This window comes from Micropterus salmoides, unplaced genomic scaffold (genome assembly GCF_014851395.1).
Source record: "Micropterus salmoides isolate LMB-PRFRI ecotype aquatic unplaced genomic scaffold, ASM1485139v1 Ms_hic_scaffold_2, whole genome shotgun sequence".
In the NCBI taxonomy this organism is placed as follows: domain Eukaryota; kingdom Metazoa; phylum Chordata; class Actinopteri; order Centrarchiformes; family Centrarchidae; genus Micropterus; species Micropterus salmoides.
The window spans coordinates 38,592,992-38,612,924 of record NW_024041150.1 but is presented as its reverse complement, the minus strand read 5'-3'; the positions used below and the strand labels follow the sequence as shown (position 1 = coordinate 38,612,924).

At 40.0% G+C, this 19,933-nt stretch overlaps 1 protein-coding gene and 1 long non-coding RNA gene across 3 annotated transcripts; one reads left to right on the top strand and one right to left on the bottom strand.

Moving 5' to 3' along the window:
* The first annotated feature begins 100 nt into the window (after nucleotides 1-100).
* LOC119912949 (ladderlectin-like) lies at nucleotides 101-2,592 on the top strand. 2 transcript variants are annotated; one of them, XM_038732239.1, is made up of 7 exons: nucleotides 101-187; nucleotides 299-389; nucleotides 476-511; nucleotides 959-1,068; nucleotides 1,166-1,300; nucleotides 1,837-1,945; nucleotides 2,183-2,592. In XM_038732239.1, exons 2-7 carry the CDS (start codon nucleotides 329-331, stop codon nucleotides 2,275-2,277), a joined length of 546 nt encoding a protein of 181 aa, XP_038588167.1. In that variant the 5' UTR covers nucleotides 101-187; nucleotides 299-328; the 3' UTR covers nucleotides 2,278-2,592. The 2 variants fall into 2 exon arrangements, with proteins under 2 accessions (XP_038588167.1, XP_038588168.1); XM_038732240.1 differs by lacking the exon at nucleotides 476-511.
* Nucleotides 2,593-10,179: 7,587 nt separating this feature from the next.
* LOC119912967 lies at nucleotides 10,180-11,692 on the bottom strand. The gene is made up of 2 exons (XR_005446312.1): nucleotides 11,516-11,692; nucleotides 10,180-10,391 (listed from the first exon to the last, which is right to left on the bottom strand). It is a non-coding gene; the product is annotated as an uncharacterized LOC119912967 (long non-coding RNA).
* Nucleotides 11,693-19,933: the final 8,241 nt, after the last annotated feature.

Here is a 19,933-nt window from a genome sequence, read left to right as displayed (position 1 = left end):
TTGATAACTTTCTGATACCTGAGTATTCTATGTGGGAAAAAAATGTGTGTTTTTGTGTCTGTGCTCAGTTCCCTGTTTTTGAGAAATGACAAGATAAGTATCTGTATTTAAGGGCTTGTGTTTCTCTTTATCCGTGTTTCCACATCAGACAGCAAAAGCTACAGACGCTGAGAAGGAAGAAGAGAAGGTAATTCTGCAGCTACAAACTTTTGACTTTCCTTTAGTGGACTGATAGTCAGCGTGGGTCGTCTGTTCCCTACAGAAGTATCAGTAACATGTCTGTCTCTCTGTTTCAAAGGTTATCATCATCTTCAGCATCATCTCCATCATGAAGATTTTGACTGTTTCTGCACTTGTTTGTGCCATGATGGCTCTGACTCGAGCTGCTGGTCAGTTATATGGACAGAAAGTGTTACAGATGAATGTGTTGTACAATAACAATCCAGGTCGATAACTGCTGTGTTAAACTTTCTAGCTCTTTCAGAGGCAAACCCCAAAAATGCCAAACAAGGTCAGTGCTTTGTTCTGATGCTCTGCTGATGACTTCACCTACATGTTGTGTAAATTAAAAGCATTGCCTGATAGAAGTGCTGTGCCCAATGCTTATTTAACTTATGTTAGGTTATATTATTGTTCTATTATTGTTATCTTATGTTGTCTTTTGCTAAGAAATGTTGTGTTATGGTATGTTAAGCCGTGTTATACGAGGTAAATTTATGCAGTCTGCAGTTCCATTTATGTTACAAAGCCAACAATATATATTATGCTTTTTATATATTAATATATATTATATTATACTTTTGTTAGTGTGTTATACTGTTTTATGTTATATTATGTTGTTATGTTATACTGCCATTTAATCAAAATATATGTAATTAATATGGTGATATAATAATTCTACATATAGAGATTTTAGCTGGAGACTCCACATTAGTCACCAAACTCTATTTGTTCCCAGTAAAGAGTCACCTGGTCAAGAGGTGGCAAGTTTGTTCTGGTCGCTGGTCTGAGATAAATGGTCGCTGTTTCCTCTTCGTTCCAAGAGCCATGACTTGGTCTCAAGCTGAGGTATAAGATGATTTGGATTCGATGCGGAGTTCTTTTAAGTTGAGCTTGTTCCGTTTGTATGGACTTTTATGGATTTGTCTGTTTGTCACCACTGCAGAGAAACTGTCAGTCCTTAGGTGCAAACCTCGCATCTGTACATGGAGCTGAGGAGTATCATCAGATTCAAAGGCTGATATCCGATAGTACTCATGGGAGTACGCAGGCATGGCTTGGAGCCACTGACGCTGCACAGGTATGTGTAAATGCTCTGTATTTGTATATATTTTACACTACATCACATTCACCATTCACACACATTCATACACTGGTGAAACAGCTACCAGGGGCCATTTTGGGTTCAGTATCTTGCCCAAGGACTCTTTGACACGCACCCTGAAGAGCTGGGGATTGAACCGCCGATCTTTCAATTAACAGGCAACCCGCTCCACCTCCTGAGCCACAGCCGCCCCGTCATATCATTTATTGTTACAAAAGGTCACATTTCAAATCATAGTTTGACGTCCATTTGATGAGGAAGGCCATGAGATGTGACCTCCTCCCAATGCAAACTTTGTCACTCTATAACAACGTCACCCGACTTTCTGTTACTTGAACAAAAAACAGACCGTCTTGGGGCTGTTTCTTTAATGACTGATGCTGTAAAAAATACTTTGTAATGACAATATTTTTATGACAAAGTGTTTATGGTCTTAATAGTATAAAGTTGTTTATTTTAGTTTATGTTGTTGTTCATTAACTCTAATTTACTAACTCTTTTCAATTTTCTAGGAGGGTGTCTGGTTCTGGAGTGATGGTACGCCTTTTGCCTTTTCATACTGGTGCAGGGGAGAGCCAAATAACACTGGATATCAGCACTGTTTACAAATGAATTATGGAGGTAAATCATAAACCACATTATTTTGCATGAGAGATAAATGTACCATGGTTCATAATAAATGCTATATAAGTGAGCTCACTTCAGAAATGAACCCATCATTTCTTCAGAACATACCTCTGCCAAGGCTGAAAAGCCTCTCCATTTATTATTTTAATGAGACAAAATATTTAGTTTTACTCTCCATCTGCATGAAATTATACATTCTGCTTAACAGTTATGTCTTTATCATACACACAGGTGACAAATGCTGGGATGATTTAAGGTGTAACTACCACCTTCCATCTGTCTGTGTTAAGAAATCCTTCCAATTCCGGGCTGACACAGAGGCATGAAGCACCTGGAAAAATCACAAACACGGGCAGATGTTCTTTAAACTCATCTCTCTTCATGCCATCAGTCTCATATGTACCCCGAAGGCTCTATATCTCATTTCATGTCTTTATTTTAATTTCTATCGCTGTAACGCTACTTAGGGAACGAAGCGACAAGTGAATTTAGAAGATCTGGACTGTCTCTGAGGCTTTGTGCCTTTCATAGGAGCAGACTGAATGTGTTATGAAAAGAATGCTTTTTAGCACAAACTTATTCTGCAGAGTGAACTGTTCTTTCTTGTCTTTACACAAATTAAAATTGCTCAAGCATTGAAACAAGCTGGTCTGTGAGTTTGTTTTAGACCTGATGTTTTTAAGGGTTTAACTTCACTGTTCTTCAGCCAGTAAAACAATCTAAAGACAGAACATTAGTTATCTCGTTAGACACATTTAAAGTTAATATGTATTTCACAGACAGAAAAGGGGATAGCATCAATGCTGCAAACCTTCGTCATGAAGTTCCACCAACAGAAAAAAAAGAGCATTTATTTAAATCTAAATATATAAAGAACTATTCACACAAATGTACTTCTGTTCAGATCAGGAGCACATGTCTCTGCCATGAATGAAAAACGAATGATAAACTGTGTGCTCTTGCTGTGAGCTCACAGATCTTGGCTCGGTCTGGCAGGAGTCATCCCTTTGCTGATGTGCTGGCCTGTTTGCAGGAAACTCTTACAGTTCACTTCAATATGTGTTTGTTTCAAACCTCTCACATCCTCACAGTTACATTACATAAGTGACTGTGCTACATGTAACATTACAATCTAACACTTTACCTCTGTATCTATTCATAACAAATACGTTCTACGTCACTGGGCTCTGTAGGTCACTTCTGACAAATGTAGGCTACCTGTAAAGACAAACCTAAGCCAGAGTGTATGTTTATGGTTTAGGGAGTTTAAGTATAAATACTAAACTAGCATTATGTGGCAGAGACATTACATTTGCAGTATTTACCTGAGGTTAATAGCTAATCATCAGTAGTTGTAATAGATCAGGCTACAAACCTGTTCTTCTGATGAGGAGACTTCTGCTGTCCTGATGGTATCTCTCTGTGGTGGGTCGGTTAAAGTTCACTTAAATGTGTGTGTATATATGGCAACACAAACAAACAATAATCATAAAGTTTAAGATCTTAAAAGACCACTTATTCAGTACCTTTTCATGTGGGGAAACAATTAGGATAATTTAATCATAGCCTACACATGGGCTGCATTTCTAGAATTGACCCGTTGCTTATTGTTTTATAAATTAACATCTACTCAAGCACATTGGCTGAAGGACTACATGTATAAATGTAATATTGTGTTAATAAGTCCTTTTCTTACAATATTTTCAGCCCCAGTAGAAACTGTTCCTGGCAACAAACAGGAGAACATGGGTGAGGTGACCCTGTCAGCCATGTCTGACACACACATCAAGTTGACCATTTCATCTCTTGTACTTATATTTCCATTTAACATTGACTAACATAGGCTAATACTAGGCTATGTTGGCAAATTGCACCAGTTCTCCACCCACCTACCTCCTCTCAGGCCTCTGAGAGATCCCACCGGGTAGCTTTCCCTTTGCTATTAAAAGGACTAGTCATGCTGACAATATGTAACACTAATTCCTGCCTTCTATGTTTGTTCTCTCAATTTGTTTTTCTGTGCTGGCTGGATGTGATAACTTGCAGTTACTCTAAAAGAGAATGCTTGAGCTAGATTGACAAAAAAAACAAAACAAACAGCAACAAACGAAATATCTCAAACAGCAAATTGAATAACTTGAACATGACAAAAAGGTAGCCTATTTCTATAGATTTGCCATTTTTAGGAACCAAAAAATATTGTCATGTGTGTTTATGAGAAACTGATTGGTTGATTGATTGTTAGAGCCTCTCTATCGGCTATATGAGTCCACTACATCAGGGGGCAGCTGGCACAGTGCTCTTTCTTTTCTAATAGTTGAGATGTTATGGAGCACCACACATGCTGCCACAACCTGACATGCCTGCTCCGAAACACGGCCATTCTCTGTCCCATCTTCTTAGCCTTATTTATTTTTAATTAACTGACATGAGTTTGTAAAAATCCTTTTTCACTTTGATATTAAAGAGTTCTCTTTTTGCAAATTCTTGTCAAAAAAGCCATATATTGACCATGATTTCATGTATAAAAGAAACAAAAGGGTGAAATATCCAAGGGGGTGAATACATTTTATAGGCATTGTACATGAAGGCTCTCTATCAGAATTTTTGAGCCCTAAATGTACACTTCTGAAGACTTTGCCAAAGGGAATTGCCCACAGTTTATAGCGTTGTTACGTTAAATGTGGGGTTACCAGCGTAAACATTACCTCTTGTCCACAGTTAATTATCAAGTAATCAGTTTACTGGGCAAGAGCCTGCACACGTTCAGATCAGGTCCCTTCTGTCCTTCAGCTGTGAAGGAAGTAAAAAATGTAAAATGAAAAGTTCCAAGCCCACAATTGTTTTGGTTCAATCAAGGTAACCTAACATGATATGTTGCAAAGTGCGATGCTGTCCCATTGTGCTATTTTGGGCCCTTACAGCCTCTTGCACTTACCAGATAATTCAGGGCTTTAACTGTGGGTCTCTAGGTTTGAGTCGTTCATTTGTCATGTGACAGCTCCTACTGTGTAGCAGGAATGAAGTACTCGTTCACCGCTCACATGGGCCCTCCTCAGTCTTTAATTCACTCGGCAGGCTGAGTGACTGCCAGAGCTGGAGAATGAGAGGCAGGTCGGCTGTCAGGTAACAGTCACTGGACTGATATTATTTAGCTATTTTGTTAATTATGTGACATTTTAATAAAGCATAACATTATTAGAGCACAGTGATGTTGTGCTTAGTTATAGTTTTAACACAGCCGCACCTAACTTTAGTCCTGCTAGTGTTTACAGCTGATGAGAGTTGTTCTGAGTCTTCTCCACTTCAGAGTACTGACAGGGATCTACCGGGAGCTGAATTACCTCAGAGGTCGTCTCCTCTCCAAAACAAACAGACCGGTCATTAAAACACAGCAACGTAGCAACGTTACAGTTAGCCCTGTAAACAGCTGACAGCTGATCCAGGTCTGCCAGAGAACGCAACATAACTTTTCCTTTTTTATTTACCTACAGAGCCCTGCTGTTGTTTCACAGCTCGTGACTGGTGAACAACCTGCAGTGTTTGAGAGCGATGTGCTCATGTGTGTTTCTCTGTCTGCAGAATCCGGACCTGATGTGGCCCATTCTGCGTCCAGACCTGCCAAACTGCTGCATTTATATAATGTGTTAATATTTCTTTGTTCCTCTCTCTGTGCTGGAGTTCTTTAAGAACTTGGTGGCTTGATCCAGATTATTATTAAATTGGTTGAATTTTAATAAGAGTGTGTTTATTCATATAGTGTATCAAGCTTATTACTTCTATATACACAAATCTGATATTAATATTTTACTCATGGATAGGGATGTGTGGTGTCCAGGCAGCTCCCCCCCCCCCCCCCCCCCCCCACACACACACACACACACACACACACACACAAGGCTTCTCCTATTTCTCACACACACACGGTAGCTATCCAGTCAACAAGAATGCATTCCTTCACACTATTTATAGAGCATGCTTCTGTCGCACCTTTTTCCGTACACCACAGATGTTAGGCTACTGTATGAATGAGCACATTAGAGATAATGATAGTAATTATATACATAAACCTTTATGTGGCTGGTCTGGTTGTATACGGATTTAGCCGGAGTAGTGGTGATTACATATTGACAACATATTTCTGTGGTTTTTACATGGTTTGAATTTGGTTGTGGGCCCAGGGGGGTTGATATAATGATGATAGAGAGTGATCAAGAGATGAATTTGTGCATTATACTTTGTCAATTAAAGAGTCGAACTTGCCATCACTAATTGAGGCTTGGTCAAGGCCCTTGTTGCTTTTAGACGTTTAGACGAAGGCTGTCCAGTCAAGGTAGCAAAGCTTAGCAACAACAAATATGCAATGTCCAGTTAGACTTTCAAAATAAAATGCTTGCGTTTCGAAACCGCCATTTTGAAACGGCACGTTATTTTATTTTTATTTATTTATTTATTTTTGTACCTGTCCTGCCAACGCGTTCTCATCAGAAAAACTCACTTGTAGTAGCCTACAATATATACAATATTTATCGAAGTGACCGCTTAAACAGCTTTTATAAATTTGGTATTCTGGTCGTTTTACACTTTGAATTGGCTGTTGGCTGATTTAGATGCAAATAATGGTACTGTGTCAATTTCTAATCAGTCATTTATTTTAACCATTGACAGTACAAATGCTAACACATTTCATGCTAAGATTGACTTCAGCATAGATTAAAACAAGCTCTGCCCTCCTGCAACCGCAGACACACCAGCAGCTTCACACAGACAGAAAGGTGAACCATTTTTTGATCAAGAAGAAATGAGTGCAGATGCACAAAATGTTTAATGAAGTCCTGAAAAAAATGGAAAACAGCTTTTTTCTAAAAGGACTGACAGTAGTTTCTGTGTCTCCTGACATGATCAACATCAGCTGACAAAAGTGTCTTCATGTGTGATATTCTGCAGATTTATCTTGCAGACATGAACCTCCTGCTGGCCAATCACATTGGAGTTGTTGTGCATTGACCCCGCCGCTACAACCTTGGTAGTGACTAAAGAGAAAGCTTCAGGAGAGGGAAATAATGAACACATCAATGACTACAAAAAGGGGGGGGAAAGGCAGAACTACCTGGAGGAAGGGGAAGTGGAAGAAAGAAATGCTATTTCACCAGAAAGTTAAACATATTTGAATTGATATTTTTACTTACATTTACTTGTTTCACAGTAAATATGCAAATGTATATTTCAATACATTTTTGTGTATATTTGGGAATCATTTTCTATTTACTGTATTTAAAGGCATTTATTTCCTTTCAAACAGACAGATTTAAACCAGAAAATAAGCTGCGGGTTCTGTAACTGTACAGTTTAAACCAAACCTCCCCAGACTTTTATTGTGAGGTTTGTCTTCACACCTTCTTCAAGAGATTCTGACTTTATTGTGAAATGATTCAAGAACTTTAGCTGACCTGTCATATGAGCGCCATCTGCTGTCTGTATTGAATACTGTCTTGGCTTTACAGAATTTGGCGAAGGCAAACTGATCATCATGAACAAAGACTACCATAACTGGTTACTAGTCAAGTTGAGTCTTAATTTCTGAGGTCACTTTAAAACAGTGTGCCTTTGGTCTCAGGATGTGACAGTAAGTTACGCCCAAAAAGCTTCCATGTGCTCTGTTAGGTGCCCCTGCTGATACTGAAAAATCAGCAGTGCAGTAAGTACACAAGTTGATTAAACTGCAGAACGAGCGGCACTGAAACGGGGTGGCAGATACCCATGCTGGATTGGGGGGCTGTGTTTGCACATAATGGGCCATCGCCGGGTCATCCTAACAGGTCTGCCAGACCCTGCTATAGCCCAAACTAAACCCACTGCAAAACTGCTAAACTCATGGAAGAAAAAAACTAAAGTTTATTTGGAATCTGGAGTTTTCAGGCAGGTTATTTGAAGAAGCGTACACCACTCAATTATTTATTTATCAGTTGTTATCACTGCTATTATAATGTTGATGATTGATACAGTGGGTAACCCATAAACATTTAACATTTCAATGTTTTTTACATGCAGGACCCAAGTCCAAAAAGGTTTTATACATCAAAATTTTTGTTTTCCACTAAAAATAAATACGATCTATATATGACTCATTTAATCCGTTTTAACCTTCAGTATTGCTGTGTGTGGTTCAGAAACCTAAATCTGTCCAATGAGAACAGACCAGGCCAGCAAGATCTCAGCAAGGAGTCAGACCAAGCTTTCAGACCTTTATAACAGGCAGGTCCTTAGGATGGCTAATGCTACATTGGACTGCTAGAATCGTCCACTCCAGAGGGAGTTTGAGCTATAACCCTCAGGACTAAAATTCTCTGTTTCTTTCATCCCCACCTGGCAGATAGCTCTGGGGTAGCCTATTACCACCACTTTCTTTGTTTTTCATTTACAAAGCTAGGGCTATGTAGGAAAATTTTAAAAAATGTTTTTACAGCACACACAAAACAGAAATAACTGTGTATTGGATTACAATCCCTTTAAATCAGTGACCAATTAAGGTAGATGCAACCATTTTTTAAGGGGGTACAAGAATGCTAAAAATACCCTTACTGACTTCATCCATAATTTTGGCGCTTATTTTTGCATTTTTGTAGCTACTGTAGCTACATTCAGCCAGTGAAGCTCTGTGGAAATCTGCTCTCCTGCAGCCGAATACGCACCTTCTCCTCTGCTGAAGCTGCTGATTTAACATTCCTGAGCTGACTTTTCCCCCCAAATAACGAGTAACTTCGGGTAGAAAATATATTAGTTTCCATCGCATTATTTGTGTTTTCCCATATTTCAGATTTGGGTTCATTCCTACTAACAATAGTAAACATGTGGCTAACATGCAGTGTGCTTAGGTTTAGGCACCACAAATGTCAGCAGCAAATGTGCCCATCGTGAAAACAGTAAAATCAGAGCTTCATATTTTTTATTCAGGACTTTGATTTCCCTCTATGTGGCCAGGTGTCGACATTGTACAGGTGAAAAGACTGCAGAGATGAGCACTGAAGAAGGGAGACCTTAGTGACGTTGTTCTGCAGTCTAAGATATGAGGTGAGATTACATGTGCTGAATGCTGAATAAACACTTTGGTAATACAGCTGGTATCAACAGCACGGAGAACTTTGTCAAGGGACTGTCAAGGTAAAATAAAGCAGACAATCCTGATTACTCCAAATGCATACAGGTACAGATGGATGTGATTTTCCAATAGACTGTGGAAAAGGAGTAATTAAGGCTGGTGTAATTTACACTATAGTTTTTGGCAAACTTTACACAAACTGGAGAAAGTAGCATTTGTTGTGGACAAGCTGAGGATTAATTCACATATTGCTGCTTCTTTGAGTATTTGGGGTAGCAGGATGGTGTATGAGGCATTGAGTCAAAATGAACTACAGTCTGTGTGTTTATGTCAATGAGGGACCATTTCCCCCAGGGCTACAGAGTGGAAACTCTTCTCACTGCATATAAGGAAGCAGCTCGACAGGCCAAAATTAAAGCCACAGGCAGAAATGTTTCAGGCTTCACAAAGCCAAAAATAGTCAGAGTTAGTGAAATTCTGAGTGATACGAATCACACTCTAAAGAGTTATTATGACTGGACAAATCAATGAGTTGAGGCCAATTTCTTGCTAAGCCACGCCCTTTGTATTATTACTATTACTATTACTATTTTTGTTGATGGTGGCAATATTTTTTGGCCAATCTTGCCTAATTGTAATGGAAATGTGTATCCCAATTTTCGTGTTAGAGTCTAAATTCAATAAGTTCTAACTGTTTTTTCTCATTTTGTGAATTACCAAAAATTATATCATAGTCCACAGATTTTATGGTCCAAGAGGTTTGTAGTAGAGCACATTTGACTTCTACTGGATTTGTGCTCAAGTCAATTGGACTTACAGTGTGAGAGACTTTACAAAATAGCATTTTTGGAGCTTAATTACAGCACCATCATTTGGCAGGCACATATTTATGTGCATGCAGTTGCGCATCATTTCCAGTTAGTGGCGCAAGTTGAGTGTTTCTAGCTCACTCCAGCTCACAGAAATATGAGACACGGAATAAGACAAATAATATTAAACTCATTAGAGTTCTGCAGTCTTGCTGTGGAATGATGACAATGCTGTCACCATGAAATCTGAACCTCTGTTTTTCCACAGTTGTGTTAAAAAAAATGAATCTGGAAAAAAATAAAAATATAACTAGAAGCGGTAACATAAACGCCGAAGCGTTTATTGCAGTAACTTGCAGTAAAAAGCTTGTGTTCATAGTGGTTACCATGAAACAGACTTGTCCAACTGCAGCACAGATTAGTTGTTGTTTGAAAATGTGAACGCAAACATCAGCTGGTGATGATCACATCTTCTTGGCGCACACGTAGTTCTTCTTCTCTGAGCAGTATGTACCATTCAGGTTTCCCTCATCTGGAGAAAAGAAATCAGAATACATCACATTCAGTGGCATCTAGACTTACAGTGGAAGAATGAAGAGACAGAATATTTTCACATTTAACTCTGAATGATAGTTGGTGATTTTGCAACGGTCTTGTTGAGTTTACTTACTTGTTTCTGTCAAGTCTGAATTACATTTTCTTTATGATGATTTAACAAGGCTATTAAGCTGGTTTTAGTTTGGTGAAAGAGTGACCCACGACCACAGAACTGCAGAGTAACAGAGACAGTTTTCATATCACGTCCACACTTATGTCCATGTCCCCCTCTCTGCTCCAAGTCTGCAATGAAATTAGTCAGTTGATGTTTTTTATAATGCGCCATTAACACCAGGTCAGAATTTAAGGTTCTGCAGTGTTCCTAAAATCAACAAATGTGAGCAAGTGTTAGTGTTCACCAGCACCTGATCAAAACGTATTATATATGATGATGGATTTATTATCGCTCTTCTGATGCCTGTGTGTGTGTTTGCTTCACCTGTACCTCTTGGAAATTCTTTTCGCTTCCGTTGTATTTAGCACATCGACTCTCATCAATGTGGCTTCATCCTTCTCCACATGGCTTATCTGAATAACTTTCACATTCTCCCTCAATTGAATGATCTGTAGGAATATACGTGTTTGAATAAACACATTTTTGGGCTTCAGCTCAATGATGCATTGGTGATGTTATAGTACTTATGATTACGTCCTTCTGTGACAGTGGCCATGGCGCACACCAACAGGAGGATCGCATTTAGCACAGCTGGACGCATGTCTCAAGCTTCAGTAACTCAGTTTTCCACAGCTAGAATATGACCTGGAAATGTGAGAGTTAGAAGTGCAAGGGCGTCAGATATGTCTCCACCAATATAGAAATATAAAACTTTTGTCCGTCAACGTCTAGTCAGTGTATTTGGTCCAAACAACTCTATGTCTGTATTAAGAGTCCAATGTGTTTTTAAAGGTTCAGTGTGTAATATTTCGGAGGATTTACTGACAGAAATGGAATATAATATCCATAACTATGTACTATATAATTATCTGCCATCTTCAGTTCAGTAATCTACACTAGAGAGCTCAGATTGTTGCCCCGTTCTGGCATAATAAGAAACTCACCACAGATGTGTTCAGCTCTCTTGATGCTCCTCTGTCTGATTGTCAGATGGCTCTTCCTCTCACTCTTAAACTCACCGCTCATGCCTTGTGGACATGCCAATGTTCTGCCAGTGTCAACAAATGGCTGATTTTGATTAATTATAAGAACAAAGTGTTCCCACGCCACTGAGAAACAGACTCTTGTTTAAAGTGTATGTAAGAGAAAATTCTGCTAAAACTCACTTTATCCCTGTAAAGCCAGAACCATGAAACGATTGCCAGAGAATTCTAATTTTTGAATATGGAGTGGTTAACTAATGCCAAATAAAAAAAAATAATAATAATTTGAATAGTCTTCCTTTACTGCTCCATGTCACTTGAATTGCCATCTATAATCAAGATATCTTCAATGCTGTACTTTTTTGCCATTTAAAAAAATACCAACCAAACACAATTCACTGTGCGTTTCTCCTCTGAACCAAAAGACAATTATTATGAAGTGAGTCTTGGAAACATCCAATTAGACATTTAGTGTCTTGATACAGCAGGAAAATACAATATAGCCTACAAAATGTCTCAATTTTAGCTCTAAATATACCAAATAATGCCTTCAATTAGTTTCCTTAAATAATTAAAAGAGTGCATGTAGCTTAATATAATGCATAATGAAGCATATGCAACAAATCTATGATTTACAGATGTATACATAAATAACCAAATTTTAGCTGTATCTAATTTGATACACACATTTTCAACTCGATTTTACTATAAAATAAATTATGAAATATTAATTATACATTGCTTGAATCCATTAAATATTTATATTGAAGTATCCAAAACAATTTCACTGTTTTTCTCATCTTAACTCCTTCAAAACCAGCTGAAGGTCAATGATTGACAACCTCCATTTTGGCTGTCTCCATTGAAGGACCTATGTTAGACGAATTACGGCCCTCTGGTGGATCATCCGCGCATTGCATGTATCTGATTGTATACATCAGGTTTTTGGGGGGTAAATGATCACACTGATGATGTAGAGCAGAGGTCACTAATAGGCGGACCGCGGTCCGGATCCGGACGAGGCCGCCGTCCTCTCCGGACCACCGACCTACAGCCCATTTATTATTGAGACTTACCTCGTGATGGAGCGTTTCTATTTTAACCTGCACAGCTTTTCTAGCATTTACTGTACTGGTTTAGAGGACCAGGAAACTCACAGACCAATCGCATGTGCTCCAATCGTCTCATGTGACGCTGCTCAGCCAATCAAATCTGTGCATACTGAGGCTTGCGAGTCTAGTCCGCGAGATCCACCAGAGACGTTTTGGAAACACACCCGAATTGAGGAGACGAAAGATAAAAGAGATTTCACATGACTTTTAATCAAGAATGTACAGATTTTTACATGTACATTCCTCCCACGGGCAGTTCAAAACCAGAATATCTCACAGATCTCCAATATGCTAGCTGGAGCTCACGTTTCTCACTGAACAACAGAAAGTAGGAAAGTGGTAGCCCTGTAAGAGGAAATGAAAGAGAAGAGGAGGCATTACAGCTGTTCATTTGGTATGATGTGTTGAGTGTTTATTATAAAATTGGTTAAGACTACACTTCATCACTTCAAGCTACACTTTTTATTACATTTTTTCTAAAAATTAGGCACTTTAGTTTACTTAAATTTAGAATTTATTATTTGAATAGTTATTATTTATTATCCCTCCAGTTTGATGTGAAAACTGACTGAAATATTATTTGATTTGACAGTCCGTTGTTGACTAAAAACATGTGTTGATACAACTATAGGTTATAGTACTGAATGATAACGCAAGTTCGTCGTTTTGATGTTCCGGACCTTTGCTTCAGGAAATTTTCTCTAACTAGACCTCTTTGAAATCTAATTGAATACCCCTGATGTAGAGGTCTCTAAAACTCATGTATCATGATACGCTTGACGTTACAGGGTTAAGGGCTGGGGTTCTGTTTTATCCGTCAGTTGTCAAAAAATCTTTAAACTTTAAGTAATTTCAAGTGTGTTTGCAGCAACAACATTCTCAGTCTGATTATGTATTAGAATTTGGATACTGTTGTGGGTAAATACCACAGCCCCAGCTGAGCAGAAATACACAGAAATAGCACATTTATAGTATAATATAATGAAATATAATTTATTAAAATAATTCACAGAGGACTGCAGGAAATTTTTTTTCTGCAGAGCGAAAAACTCAAATTAAATCAGTTCAGTTAATTTCAGTGTGCTTTATTGCCATAAATGTTTAATGTGACGGGTAATCTAACGGGTATTCATGACCGCGCCCCACCCCGTGAGGGAGGCGTCTGTCGAAATAATTATCCGGCAACATGGCGCTCCCAACACAGGACCCTGGGACAGGAACCAAGGTTTCCTCCATACTGACAGGGAACGAAGGCACCTGCTCGTAACCTGTATCAGACGGAGCGGATTTCCCCTCGGGGAGAATCCCTTGGATTTAAACCACCACTGCAGGGCTCTCATGTGCAGCAGGCCAGAAGGGATTATACTGGACGCTGCTGCCATGGGACCCAACACCCTCTGAAAGTGTTTCACAGTGATGGTGCGGCCTCGTTGCACTCTGGTCACTGTGGACAAAATGGACTCGACGCGTGCAGGAGACAGGTGGGCCTGCATAGTCACTGAGTCCCACACCACCCCTAGGAACGTAGTCCGTTGGGCAGGCGTCAGCATGCTCTTCTTCGCGTTGAGCCGCAGCCCCAAACGCTGAAGGTGAGCGAGGACGACATCTTGATGACGAACCGCTAACTCTCGAGACTGGGCCAGAATGAGCCAGTCGTCGACGTAGTTCAATATGCGGATGCCCTGGAGCCTCATCGGGGCCAGAGCTACATCCAAACACTTGGTGAACGTGCGGGGGAGAGTGCTAGGCAGAACGGAAGAACCTAATACTGGCCCCCGAAGGTGAACCTCAGGAATTTCCTGTGAGAGGGACAGATAGAGATGTGGAAATATGTGTCTCGCAGATCTATCGTGACAAACCAATCCTCAGATTGGATGTGACTGACGATGGCGGGGATGGTGAGCATCTTGAACCTGAATCTCCTCAGAGATAGGTTCAGGGACCGCAGATCTAAAATTGGACGCATCCCTCCGTCCTTCTTGGGAACTATGAAGGCCGGCTGTAGAACCCGGACTCCCCTACTGGCAGGGAAAAAAGTTCTATGGCCCCTTTCTCCAGCAGAGAGCGAACTTCTTGTCCCAACACCTGGCTGTTCTCTTCCTGGCCATCCACTATGGTGCGCAGGACCCACGGGGAAATGTTCGCAATGCTTCTGCGAAATCCGCCAAGGGAACCAGACCCTCGGGGCTGAACGATGGTCCTCAGATCCATCTTCTTGGGGGGCTGTGGGCGAGAGCGCCACCTTGCGTCCCAGGTTTGTTGAGGGGGACCAGGGGAAGCGACGCTTTGCTTCTGGCTCCGGCGGTAGGAGCTAGACGCTGAGCTTGTCTCTCTTCAGCTGCCGCCGTCCTGGACCCAGACCGTCAGAATCAGACCCAGACCGTCAGAATCAGACCGTGCGAGCCTCTCCGGACTCATACCTCGAGTGGGAGAAGCCGACTTAAGCGGGCTCCCGAACGGGGAAGAGAGGAGTCGGAGCCAGCAGACGAGGAACAGGAAAAAGCCTCAGTAGTCCCGATGCCCTCGGAGATGTCGTGCTGGGAGCCCCATGACCGAAACCGCCGCGCCACCTCAGCGACCACAGGGCCCGAGCCACGGGGAGAGCTAACCCTAACCCGGTACCAGGCCTGTAAGGCTTTGTAGTATACAATACTTATGCATTTGACTCATAACAGTTCAAAATAGCACTGTAGCAGCAAGACAGAGGGTCAGTGACCTTCTACGGGGAGAGCAGTGATCGGTGGTTATAATAATAACAATAATCTTTATGTGGATGCAGTTGCGCGTCATTTCCAGTTAGTGGTGCAAGTTGACTGTTTCTAGCTCACTCCAGCTCACAGAAATATGAGACACGGAATAAGACAAATAATATTCAACTCATTAGAGTTCTGCAGTCTTGCTGTGGAATGATGACAATGCTGTCACCATGAAATCTGAACAGCTGTTTTTCCACAGTTGTGTTAAAAAAAATGAATCTGGAAAAAAATAAAAATAAAACTAGAAGCCGGAACACTTTTCAAAAACAAGTTACAAAGTGCTTTAACAAGTGTAAAGACAATAATACCCAAGAGACAATAATACAAAAACAATACAAGATAAAAGCATGAGAACATTGAAAAGACTAAAATACGCGTTTAAGATAAATATAAAATTAGTAAAATACAATAAAATAAAAGGGATAAAATAAAGTCAAATAAGATCGGGAAAGGCTCTCCTATAAAAGTATGTTTTAAGAAGGGACTTAAAAGAGTTCACTGACTCAGCCGACCTGATTTCCTTGGGCAGGCTGTTCCAGAGCCTCGTGGCCCTGACAGCAAACGTTCTGTCCCCTTTAGTTTTCAGTCGAGACTCTGGAACAGACAACAGACCTCTGCCCGAGGATCTCAAGGTGCGTGCTGGTGTGTATGGGACTAAAAGGTCAGAAATATAACAAGGCAAGAGGCCATGAAGAGCTTTAAAAGTGATCAATAGAATTTTAAAGTCAATTCTAAAACATACTGGGAGCCAGTGTAATGAAGCTAAAATAGGAGTAATGTGGTCATATTTCTTTGTTCTGGTTAAAAGCCTGGCAGCTGAGTTCTGGACAGTCTGGAGTCGATCAATAGATTTTTGGGTTAAACAGGTGAAAAGGCTGTTGCAATAATCCAGGCGTGATGAGATGAAGGCGTGTAAAATGGTCTCGGTGTCCTTAAAAGTTAACATAGATCGAATTTGTGCTACATTTCTAAGTTGATAAAAACATGATTGAACAAGCTTTGTGGTGTGCTGCTCGAAATTTAAATTACTATCAAACCAAACACCAAGGTTCTTTGCAACAGGCTTAATGTGATTTACTAGGGAACCAGCAGATTGCAGTATTTGATTTGCCATCTGCTGGGACCCAGTGACCAGGATTTCTGTTTTGTCTGAGTTCAGCTGGAGGAAATTCTTTGACATCCATTTTTTAATTTCACAAAGGCAGTTGTTAAGTGAACTCAGCATTCCAGGGTCTGTGGATCTGACGGGCAAGTATATTTGTGTGTCATCAGCATAAATATGAAAAGAAATGCCATGTTTATGGATAATATGTCCAAGGGGAAGCAGATACAAGGAAAACAAAATGGGTCCTAAGACCGACCCCTGAGGCACACCATATTTAACTGGACAGAATGAAGAGACATAGTTGTTGACAGACACGCAAAACTTCCTATTTGACAGGTAGGATGAAAACCATTCTAGGGAAGTACCAGAGATCCCCACCCAGTGCCTCAGTCTGTCTGGTTATCTAGGGACTGAACCCTTCTATTGAGTTTGACCTCTAATCCCTTGTTTTGTTACCTCAAGATAGTACTGTACCCTTCTATGGGTTTGACCTTTTACTTTGCAGACTCACTCGAGTTATGCTGAGATTGTTTAAATTCTTTTGTGGGAAAGTATCAAAAAACAGGCAGTTATGTAATAAATTTCTTAAACTTTCCAAATGATCTTATGAACCATTAACAACTCATACAGGTGAAACTCAAAACTTGAGCATATCGTGCAAAAGTTCATTTATTTCAGTAATTCAACTTAAAAGGTGAAAATAATATATTATATAGACTCATTACATGCAAAGTGAGATATTTCAAGCCTTTATTTGATAGAATTTTGATGATTACAGCTTATGAAAACCCCAAATTCAAAATCTCAGAAAATTAGAATATTGTGAAAAAGTTCAGTATTGTAGGCTCAAAGTGTCACACTCTAATCAGCTAATTAATCCAAAACACCTGCAAAGGTTTCCTGATCCTTTAATTGGTCTCTCAGTCTGGTTCAGTGGAATTCACATTCATGGGGAAGATTGCTGACCTGACAGTTGTGCAGAAAACCATCATTGACACCCTCCAAAAGGAGGGAAAGCCTCAAAAGGTAATTGCAAAAGTAGTTGGATGTTCTCAAAGTGCTGTATCATTAATAGAATTAATAGAAAGTTAAGTGGAAAGGAAAAGTGTGGAAGAAAAAGGTGCACAAGCAGCAGGGATGACCGTAGCCTGGGATTATGGTTTAGGCTTTTTCCCTTTCCTTTATTGAGGTATATCTTTTTTGTGCATGTACTAGGTTTACAAAGAGAAAAAGCCCAAAGTCCACCCCAAAGGGAGTTCCCTTCTCCCACAGAAAACAGTGCTCTGAACTGCCTGAAAACAACTCGTTTGTAGCGACTAGTCCGACACGCCATCAAAAACACCGGTGGAAAAACACTGAGCTGCAGCACACACCTCTCCTCTCCCTTCCAAACACTAGCTACCCTCCAGGCAATGGACATAAAGTTGTTACTGTGATGTAGAGACAGAGCTCAGTTAAAACTTGATGGATGAAAGACACTTTTGTTACAGATTAATAACTCACCACTCTGAAACTCTTCCTCCAGTCCAAATTGCCAACCTGGTCGGCAACATTTAGCCTACAGCTGAATCAAAGCTGTTTACCGGCCTTTCGCTGATCTGCCCTTCTCTGCTTCTGATTGGCTAGTAGTTCTTAACTAGGAACTGTGCATGTGCAACTCCCAACAAAGATCATTTAGAGACAAGATGTATCACTCCATAGCTAAAACGAAGCCTTCAACACAGGGTGAAAAAAGGAGCTGCAGCAATGTGCAGTATGACAAAAAATAATGATAATTAAACTATGTAAACCTGTTCTGGTACAACCCCTAAATAGGATTCTGACCCTGAAAATTAGCAGAATACCACCGCCTTTAATAGCTTTTTTGTGTGTTTGCTCTTGTTTCACAATGTTGAAAAAGAAAGCAAGCTGATGAAGACAAACAAGTAAACAGCCCTCAACTTTACTTCCACGTCTCACTCATCATTTAACCCTTTCAGTGTCTTAGACATCTGTTAAGCTATCTGTCACCTTGTGTAGAGCCAAACCTTAATTCTTGAGTTAAGATGAAAATACCAGTAACATGAATAACAAGAAAAAAAAATACAGTGCAAGGTTTGATTGCTGTGAGTGATGGGAAATTAAAAAAGCAAACAATGAAAGGTGAAAAACCTGATTATTTGTAACCCATTAAAACTGAACTAACAGGGTAACCTGGTTTTATTTTCTATTTGACTGTTGTATGTAAATGTCTTTATAATATTATATAACCTATATATATAATAGTTTAAATTGCCTTGTTGCTGACATACAAATAAACTTGCCTTGTCTTACTTTAGGGATAAAGTACAATTAGCAGATAAAGGTAGGTTATAGAAATATCAAAAGTTTCCTGTGAAATTATTGATGTTAACATGTGATAGCTGTTCCTGATGTTAAAGCTTAGACCAGATTGACTCAAATACAATTTCATTACCTCAGAAAGCTGGTGTGACAGTGAGGAGCAGTGGGGATACATTTAGATTTTTTAAGTCCATCTTTATGCAAAACTCACTGTGAATTTCAGTGTCAGCAAATAGAGAGAGCGCTCAAATCCACCTGTCTCTGTAAAACACATCATTCTGTTTCAAGGATAAGGCTCCAAAGAAGACGTCAGAGGAGGGAACTCGGATGTAGTGGTGCTGAAGCAGGCTGGGGTGGCTGATGCTGGATTTGGGGGCTGTATTTGCACTTAATCATTATCAAGGTGTCATCCTGACATGTCTATTAATGTCATGTAAAAATTCAAGACTTGGGCCAGATAAGAAAGCTTGAACTTTTACCAACATTTTTATTATCAACAAAAACAGACACCAATTAGAACACAAAAGTTCCACCGGAGTGTGTCAGAGATCGGTGCAAAATAGAGCCCCATTCTGTTACCAGAACAGAGACCCGAGCCGACATGAAAACCATATAACGACTGACTTTCACCTCCTTTTGGACCTCCTTTTATAGCTCTGTTTCTTGGCTTCACATTATCTCTTGGGTCTCTTTCACTGTCTTTCACGTGCGTGGTGGGGAACAGCTGACGTGCTGACATATTGCGGTAAGCATGTCGACTCATTTCCGTTTCCGGTGCTTGTGTGTTGCTACCGTGTTGTTGCTCTCGCTAAATAACAGTTACATTTGTTTGATTACAGCGGCCAACTGTTCGCTAAACACTTATTCTTTACAGTAATTTTGCCTAAGCACTCACAGTTCTTTCCATCTTTTAGTGACTGCTGTTCAATCTCATAGTTGTTCTAAAGTTTTGGTAGCTGACGCTACAGTAATTTAGCTTAGCCGTTAGCGACTTTAGCTTAGCAGCTAGCGATGGCTTCTCCTTCTCCCTCTCTCTCTCCTACTTTCTCCTGCTCGGTGTGTCAGATGTTTAGTTACTCCTCTG